We start from the raw sequence: 10,234 nt of genomic DNA on the forward strand, positions 1-10,234 counted from the left end.
GTATAGGTTTTTGAACTTTTTTTATTGGACAATTCAATTTTCTACAAGTCAAATTTTATTCCATCTAATTGTATTTGTCACTACTACGTTTGATTTTTCAACATTTGCACATACTAAAATGGTTTCTCCTCTTTTTGACCCTAAATTACTTGTTCTCGGATCAGTCATTGGTAACATAACATTTTAATAGATTCTATATACTGATGCTTGAATCTGAGATCCTTCAATCATGTCAAATTCTGAGGTTCTTAGATTTACTATTAATATTCTCATGACATTCTATTATTCAAGTTGTAAAATTTGGATAAAATGCATAGGTCGTCACACAATGAGGGTTTTATAATTCCTAGTAAAGATCTGTGAACTTATTATCATGCCTACAGTCTCCTAAACATATAATAACAAATGTTTAATCCAATCTTTGTTAGGGTTTTAAAGCAACTTAGACTAATCCTGCATGTAAATAAATGACTTTCTTTCTTTATGATAATTTGACACTCCATTTAAAAGCCATTGAAAGGTTTCAGCATTTTCCAATACTTAGATTGTTAATGAAACGGTCTTGGTTACAATCTGTCCTTAATTCCAAGGTTTCTCTTTTCTTCTGTACAAGGCGTATATCTAATTGTAATATAATCCAATTCTCTAAATTTTTTTACAATCCTTTATTATTATTTCTTCAAAGTTCTTAAATTTATTTTGCCAATCTATTTTGTATATAAATTAATTAAATTAGATTTAAAATATTCAAAAAAATTTAAAAAATAAGAAAATTTTTTTTTTTTTTTTAATAATCTAGGGACACGCATATGGAGATCTCATTACCTTGAGACTCATGAAATATCCTATTCAAGCCTTTGACCTGCGTTGGTGCCCTAATCCAAAGCAATTTGAATTTTTCCAAACCAATATATCTTTCTTACAACTGAAACTTGTCCATGATTTAAATATTAGGGCCAACCATACAATTTCTAATTAATACGGTCTTGTTGGGTCCAATCTATTATCAGTCAAGATTTATGTCATTTCTCTGTCCCAAGGCAACTATCAATTGGACATGAACGTATACATGAGTCACACAACTTGAATGATAATCACATGCAACAGGACTAATGATAATTCTTTTCTGATCAATGTTGTCATATCTAATCCTTAGATAAATAATTTGCTCTAAGAATGCGGAAGGCAAAAAAGAAAACCCATTGAAAAAAATAAAGACAGGATGGCATCTCTATACATGTTTTTGCTATAAAGGGAAAAAACCCTAATAAAAAGAGTTTCTTTTTAATGAAATATGACGGCAAAATAATGAGATTCGCTTTAGGGATTTCTATGAGATAGAAAAAGGACCATAATAAATGTGTCTTAATGGGTTTAACTTGGGCTTTATTATGCTATTTGTCTCATGGAAAATGCCCGAGGTCAATGGAATACTTTTCAAATCATCAAATTTCCATTCCATGAAAACTTGTAAGTTTGGTCGAGTGCTTAAGTTACTCTCGGTAGTTTGTTCTAAGAATGCGGAAGGCAAAAAAGAAAACCCATTCAAAAAAAAATAAAGACAGGATGGCAATTCTATATATGTTTTTGCTATAAAGGGAAAAGAAACCTAATAAAAAGATAGTTTCGTTCTAATGAAGTATGAAGGCAAAGTAAAGGTGAGATTCACTTTAGATTACATTTGGTTATCGGGATTTCTAACTAAGATAGAACTTGATAGGATATGATATCAAATCTAAAGTATTTTACTATATCATATCCACTAATTGGTAATTGCAATAATAAAATCGAATATATTTACATTATATTATATATCTTACATAATATAAATGCCAATATGGATCACAAATTTTACAAATAGAGACAGTAAAAGTCTCTTGCGATGCTCTTGTCTACTTTATTTTTATTTTATTTTTTATTTTATTTCCTCTCTTTTTTAATTAGTTTATTTTTTTTATTTCTTTCTTTCCCTTCCATCATTCTCCAATAAAATTTTATGAAATAGAAAATTGCACCAATATAGCTAAAATACTTAAACACCTAAAATATGTAATAAATATATATATTGAATTTATATTATAAGATAGAGTTAAATACGAATGTATAAATAAAAATAAGATTAAATTAAAAATTATTTTTTTGGTTATTTTGAGTTTATTATATTATAATTCAAATATTATTTATATTGCAATATAATTCTAATTTGTTAATTTAAGAAATTTGTTATTTGGAAAAGGATTTCTTATTACGAATATTATAAATCTTATTCATTTTTACCTTAACTCCCTTATGAGATAATTTTATCTGATCTATATCTCATTTATATCCAATTTTATGCTATCTTGAGTAGGCACCAAATGTATCAAGGATTTCTATGAGATAGGAAAAAGATCATGATAAATGTGTCTTAACAGGTTTAGCTTGGGCTTTATCATGCTTTTTGTCTCATGGAAAATGCACGAGCTCAACGAGATAATTTTCAAGCTGTCAAATTTCCATTCCATGAAAACTTGTAAGTTTGGTCAAGTGCTTAAGTTACTCTTGGTAATATGAGAATGCTACTACTGAATTGCAATTGCGATGAAGTAGCCTCACCTCAAGGTTGATCAACAAACAAAAGTCGACTTGACATATACATCAATTTAACCCTAAAGATTTTTAATAATTTTCTCTAGGGTAGTAGTTAAAACTATAAAGTAGTCCATTCCATCTTTGCTAACTACTTCCCTACGTACTATTGCCTTACCAATGACAGCGACAAGCAACCGACGTTTTTCCTGCACTTCTCTTGGATGGCGCATCTTGAGACCAGACCTACAACTCGATCGAAATTTTCTTGAACGAAAGACTTGTTTAATCTGATCCTTTTCCTTTTTTGCACCAAGACGTGCTAACCTCTAAGTGATTTGACACATCAGCAAACTTGATTTTGAATACTATGATATATTTCATTTTTTTATCCCTTTTCCTTCTTTCATCTTTCTCACGTCTTCTCGTTCTCTTCCACTACACACAGGAAGCCCTAACTCCGAAGGTTGGCACCACCATTATCATAGGTTTTCACAACCGTCACTGCCGCTGTCTTCTCCTCCAGAGCCCCCATTTAGATCGGGCCTTTGTCGTCTGTTCTGAGATCTTTGGTTCAATGCCTATGTTATAAGATGTTGTACCCATGGAAGACAACTAATTCGAGGTCATCAGCCATCGAAGAAGCTATGCCCGGATCAGGGTAAAACAGACCAATTTAAGATTTATTTATTTATTTATTTATTTATTGCAATATTCACAGTGAAAATCACCTGTCTTACCTTTGTTCTAGATTCCCAATCCCAAGCACTTTCAACCTAACAGCAGAGATAATCTGTTAATTGATCCGCTCAATACCAAAAGACTTATCTTGATGAAACTTCAAGTTCCTAACTTTCCAAGTGAAGTAAAGATAAAAGCTACCCATGCCACTTTAAGCATCAGAGGTAGATTGTTTTCCCCTTCAAATTCTTGATGACCCAATGAAATAGCGGACGTCTGTCGATATGAAAGTCATGAAAAATCCCCAGCCAAGAAGAAGAAGCAGCCACACATCCAAAGAAGATATGTTCTCTAGCCTCCCAAACCCCACCACATAGCAAACATAAAAACCATCGACATGGACACCCCACCTAGACATTATATCCTTTGTGAGTAACCTGTTCAACACCAACTAGCGCAATAAATAAAATTATGCTTCGAGATACGAGGTGAGGACGGAACCAACTTTCCCCAGGAAACATGAAAAGCTTATTGTTCTAGGTTGCAGCTTTTTGAGCCCTCCACTTATAACCATTTATTATGGCAGACTTCTCTTCCCATAGAAAGAGTATAATTACCAGAGAGAGACAATCTGTCGTTATAGACTTCTCAAATCAATTAGATCATGTATTTTTTTGTGTTTGTTTGCATGTTTTGACCTATCAGAACTTAAACAAAAGTACTTAGAAAAGCCCTCTTTTCTTTTGGTAACACAATGAATTATTTTGCTAGAAAAACAATAATATCACAATCCTCACAGGTAAAAAAGCCAATTGTCGCATGTGTCACCATTATATTCATGACTAAAAGCATACATAATCCTGCAGGTACAAAACACAGATATCATTAGCTTTCGAATTCAGTTTGCCCATCTTGGCATGCTCCGTGCACATATTGGCCTCCTTCAGCACCCGCTAAAGCTTCTATTGCCCAATTTAGCGAAGTGATGTCTTATATTTAATGAAGATGTTCTCTATGAGTGGTGGAACTTTGCACGGATCATTCCAATATTGAACTAGAATGATTGAGTCTCTTTCAATTTCTGAACAGTCAATATAACACTCTAACGCTCCTCTAATTCCATCTCACAGCACATGGGCCTCACCTAGTAATGTCGAAGCTTCTCCAACGTTACAAACGGAACTGCTCGCTCAGTTTCCGACACAGTTAAGGAGTACTCTTGTTCCAGTAGTTTCCTGCTCCTCAGTCACTGCTCCATCTGGATTTGACTCGTGCCATCCATTTTCAGGTTTTTGCCAAGAGATGCTATAATTAGTGCCCTTCTTTCCATGGTTATTCCCTGTGCAAACAATTGAAAATTCTACAGCTTAACAAAACAGAAGTTAGTAAGATTTATAGGCAATAATTCAGGATCAAAAGCAGCTATGTAACATTGAATCCGAAATCCCCAAAGAGCCATGAGAAAATCCCTCTCAACAGTAACATTGCAATCGCTACTTAATTAGACATTTTTCCTTCTAATCATCAAAATATGTACTTTTAGTCCAACAGATTAACTAGTGAAAAAACATGGTCTTACTTCTTCAACCCTCCAACCTCACTGCAAAGTAATTCCAATAGCGAACCTTGTATAACAAGCTACTCGCTAAAACACGTTTAAATTTGCCGCCCCATTTGTAATATTTCTAAGCTTCAATAGCCTTGACTTCTGCAGTCTGTCTTGTTTAAAAGCCTAAATCACTTCTCATGTAATGGGATTGCATGGAATTGAAAATAATGAGAAGCCACTATTAGTTCCTACCAGCGAACAGCCCGCACTTCAATAGGGAATGAGCATTATTTTTCTTATCTTATGTAATTTGACCCAAAAGTAAGATATTACGCAATAATTTTTCATTTCACTTTAATATGAAAAATAAGTTCCAGAAATATCATATTGAATTTATCACCAGTTTAGATTATTTCATTGAGGAAAATAGCATACAAATGGCATTTTCCTCGTATTATACGATAAAATGAAAAAAAAAACAGTTTTTTTAGAAATAATATTGAAAAGATCTTTGTTGTGAAACGGAAAAGAAACGAAGACAGTGATAAAAGAAAATAACGAGAAATTGAAGTGGAAAATAAAATTTGGCGACCTAAAACCTTGTAGGATGTAAATGACTTCACACCAAGAGTACATTGTCCCATAAATTTGAAGAACTATAATGATATTGAGTGTTAAAGGAGAACATACTTTTTTCTAAGTACTACGATACACTAGTAACCTAAATAAGCTTTCACGTAGCAGATTATTTCCACTCTCGAATTCGGCCAAATGTAGACCATGGGCCATCTACATCAAAAGGTAACGGAATTCACAACAAATTACTTCCTCGTAATTGATTCGATCAATTGTCTATCGGGTGAAATAGACCCAATGTGTTTTAACGCGCAAAACCCTAATGTTTTATCACTGAATCAAATGGAATTCACAATAAAATACTTCCCGTAATTGACCCAGTAAATTGTCAATCGGGAGAAATAGACCTTGCGTGTTTTAATGCGTAAACTCTAATGTTCTATCACTCTATCAAAGACACTTGTCGGATATTTACTTCTTGGGAGGTATTTTGAGGTCATCATTCATGAGCATGCTTGTTCCTAATCCCCCCCGGGCGAAATCAAGCGGGCGGGTTTGACCCGCCATTAAACAACTAGTTGTAGTAGACTAGGTCCTTAAAAGACTGCTCACAGAGCACAGTTCTTTAAGATCAATCTCTCCTCATGTCGTAACTCATCCTATCGGACTCCAATTTTCAAATCCATCTTTATAATCAGATGATGAAATCGTCGGTTAACCTATCACAGGGGCGTTGCTCATTCACGATCTCTATACAGTCGTTGTCTTGTGGGTCGGTCTCATCGTGTCCCAATGTTTTCAGTTTAAATGGAGCCTCATATTAATTACTTAATTGAGCTCTATGGGACGGTGGCGGTTGCTTTGATTATTGAGCTTCTTTAGTGTTATTGTGTACTTTCGATCTCTTCAAGTGTCGCCCTCTTGAGAACGTCATGCGGAGATGATAAGTATGATGAGAAAGTGCCTTATCGCGAAGCTGTTTTTCAGAGAATATTTCTCGAAACAGCCGGTGATGTCGGGCATAGAAAAATCACTCATAGATATTGCCAAAAGCATTCTTAAGAAATCCTTAACCTCATCGACATGGGATTGTGAGAAAATAATCATTCGTCCACATCTATATTTAGATGACCTATGATTTACCCAACGGTGCTTTATTTCAAGCTCTCGACGTATGGGAAACGCCACCAAGTTGGGATAAACTATTGCAACATCAACATCAACATCATTTAGAAAATAATTAATTTACTACTACAACACTTGCATGCTTTTCAGAGACAAATGAGTTGTCCAAGATGATTTTGAATAAAGGGTTATATTTTCCTCGTCTTAGATGAAACTCCCACTTGGCTGACTAGTAGGTTACGAAGTTATAGACATCACTCAACTACAAATTTAATAACATATAAATGCAGGTTATATCCATATTTGTAATTACTAATTAGATAAATGGTTAAAAAAAGTTTACTTTAATAGCAATGGAGAAAAATGTGGTTCTTGTGTAAACGCCCTTGAAATCTGAAGAGATCATTGCCATTCGATGATGTCTAATTTTCAGACAAATTCATATGCATGTGACGCCACTTAGAACGATTATCAACCTTCCTAGTTCATTTAAATTATCAATAACCCGTTGAGCAGTCATACAAAGAATATTATAGTACTAACTAAAATAGTCATTCACAAAGTTTTGCCTCCAGCAAGAAAAATTTCAACGTCCGCCCCCCGGCTGTATTCAAGCGACATATATCTAGAGAGCGAAAGAGAGAAGGGAATCGGAAATGCAAGGGCGATGGCTATAGTGGAAGTCATGTTCGCGAGAGCTCGTGCTAGCGACGAGCGACGCTGACATGGTAAAGGGGCAGAGGTGCTGCGGCTGGCATTTGGTAGCGAAGAAGAAAGAAGGTGAAGAGAGAGAGACGAAAAAAAAAGTGGAAATTTTCCGAGAATTGAATATACAATATGCTCATGCATTATTCTCGGAAGAGGATAAACTATAATGTCAACTAATTTCCAAATTTTAGACAATCCTAAAAAATAAAAGTTTTCCGCCTAAAGCACAATGGATGAGGAAAAAAAATGGAGGAAAACAGAGAAAGGAAACCCTAAAACTGGCAAAAGTGGAGCCACTGTCTCAAGAGGCGGACGGTTTAATACCTAAATGCTAAAGTGTGCTTTTGATCGGCCACAATCCAAATAAAATTAATGTTTAGTCGGCAAATGTCTCTTCCAATAACTTCACCAAAGAATAGGATGTTCTATCAAATTAAGATATCTAGAAGGAGCCAAATAGTCGGTATTGTCCATCGGATTGCGGGGTCTACATGTCGGAGATACTAAGGACAAAACTATATGCTCTCACGGAAACCATAAAGTCCATTAAAAAAACGAATATGATAAGTCCCACTTAAATGCATGCATAGTTTAAAGAAATGTAGTGAGTGGAATCACATGTCTTTGATGCATGTACCAAGAAAAAACAAGAATAGAAGGGAAAGATTACGTGACTGGTGAACTACCTGAGTGCATATAAAAAAATTCATTTTATTTCTCATAGTCCTCTTTAGATCCATCGTTTGTTGTGGACATAGTGGTGCAGCATCTTCTCATGAGTTCGTTGTTACATGTACTTAAGCTATCATTTGCGGAACCCTAACATATGAAGAACAAGTTAATGGATATGATGCTTCTTAGACCAATTACATCTAATCACAATTCATTTTATAATCTTTGGCGGTCTCAGGATGTACATTTTTTTAGGTTGAAAAATATGAAGTGTCAATATCAAGGAGTGATCTTCTAGAGTTGTTGTAGGAGAATCCAACTTCTAGTTATTATCTTGACCATGTAGATGAAATTTGAGAGTAGGGGATATGAACCCTACAACTAGGAGATCCTTAAACACGGAGCAGACGGTCGAATACTACAGATTAATTTAAGCAGTAGGTCAGATTTCGGCCTGTATTCCTCACATCCTTTTTCATCCAATTATGAATTTCCTTTTCGTAGAGAACTTGAATTTCTACAACCATTCAACGTGGGATAGATATAATGGATTCACGCACACTTCAGCTTTTCCTCTCCATATGAACTTTTGTGTGAATGAGAATATTAATTTGTATCACGCGCATGCATAACAGATCCGGCTTATAACCATGAACACGCGCATGCATGAAATTTATAAAGTATCGATGTTCAAGGAGTGATTATCTAGAACCATATATTCTAGAATGATCTTTGTCCTAGTTAGTATCTATACTCGTCGATGAAAATTAGAGAGCACTGAAAATCAACCCTTGAGCAAGGACATCCTTGAACAAGGATATACTTCTATGCTATGAATTATGAAAGATTTTGTCTTGCTTTCAAGTACAGCAATGGAGTTATGTTACAGATCATTATTAAAATCAAGTGTTCGATCCAAGGAAAAGTCAGCAGCTTCAATAAATTAATCAGTAAAAATCTTAGTCACGTCACATATACAGTTAACAAGATGTGTTTATAAAGCTTCTAGCTCAGAGAGCTTACCTACCATTCCTACATATTTATATACATACATACATACTTTGACCTATCGAAGCCCTTTGGAAGCGTTAGCATACACGCCTTTTGATCTTCCCATTTTCTACTCTTGAATGCTCACATAGAATACATTAGGTCACAGCATACGTTAAGTGTGCGAATACTGCTAAACCGACAACATAAAAATACGGAGGGAATTGTTACGTGATCGAATTGTTTTTGCCTTGAGTAATAAAGAGATTACAATTTTAACCTTTATTGCTATTGAGAAAGCAGTGAACATGTCGAAAATAAGTTGGAATTTGTCAGGGTTCATGCAATTTCAACATTGTCCCCATATGTTTTGACACAGTATATAGGCTCAATGAACAATAAACAATTTAGGTTAACGCAATCACATCTAGAACAAAGTGAGCCCGCATTAATACCCCTTAAATAAGTCATACACGACCGACCCGCTTGCGTGCTCTCCTCTTTATATCCTCCCCCCACCCCCACCCCCCCCCCCTCTCTCTCTCTCATGGATATCAATCAATTGAATCTAGAAAAGCCAGAGCGTGTATTCATGAGCACAGACCATGACCAGAGTCCTGTGAAATCCTATACTTGTGCCTTCTGCAAGCGGGGGTTTTCAAATGCCCAGGCACTTGGAGGTCACATGAACATTCACAGGAGAGATAGGGCCAAGCTCAGGGAATCCATGGAGGAGAGCGCGCTATCACTTGGAGTCATCCCGAGCAAGAACACCGCTGCCGCTGGAAGTCACGAGGACGAGAAAAGCGGTAACAAAACCCCCCCGAAAGGGCCACGTACCATGTCTGCAGAAGATAAGACAGGTGCTCAAGCTAGAGATGACGGTGTTGAACAAGAGAGGATGCAATTGAGTCAGAGTTCGGACCGGATAGAATTGGACCTCGAACTTCGGCTAGGCCACGAGCGCCCTCTCGAGAGATCCCCAGCGAGTCCCAAATAATTCTCTTGATCTTAAGGTACACATCCACAGCGCAAAGGCTTCTAGGATCCTCCACACGTCGCCTGCTTTACCTGTATTATTTTTGTTATTTCACTTATAGCATGAGTATCTTGTTGAGGATGTAAAGTTCATATACAATCTTTTTGAAATTTCTCTGTTTATTGCAACTTAATTTCTTTGTAACTTCGACCTCATCGATGGAAGTCAATCTTTTTCTCTCTAAAATTAATAGCCAGCAGATTGGTAACAAATTGCTTCTCCATGGTAATGCTAGGGTTGAGAAGTAAAATTTTGTCGGTTTACTATTAACGATTTTAAAAGTTAAATTATTAGATAAATGCATTATTTATAATTTAAATACACTA

At 35.5% G+C, this 10,234-nt stretch overlaps 1 protein-coding gene across 1 annotated transcript; it reads left to right on the forward strand.

The window, feature by feature from the left end:
- Nucleotides 1-9,461: 9,461 nt before the first annotated feature.
- Nucleotides 9,462-9,869, forward strand: LOC120296196 (transcriptional regulator SUPERMAN-like). Its single transcript, XM_039317890.1, has one exon. The coding sequence runs from the start codon at nucleotides 9,462-9,464 to the stop codon at nucleotides 9,867-9,869; it is 408 nt and encodes a 135-aa protein (XP_039173824.1).
- The last annotated feature ends 365 nt before the right edge of the window (nucleotides 9,870-10,234 follow it).

Source organism: Eucalyptus grandis, chromosome 1 (assembly GCF_016545825.1).
Source record: "Eucalyptus grandis isolate ANBG69807.140 chromosome 1, ASM1654582v1, whole genome shotgun sequence".
Taxonomy (NCBI): Eukaryota; Viridiplantae; Streptophyta; class Magnoliopsida; order Myrtales; family Myrtaceae; genus Eucalyptus; species Eucalyptus grandis.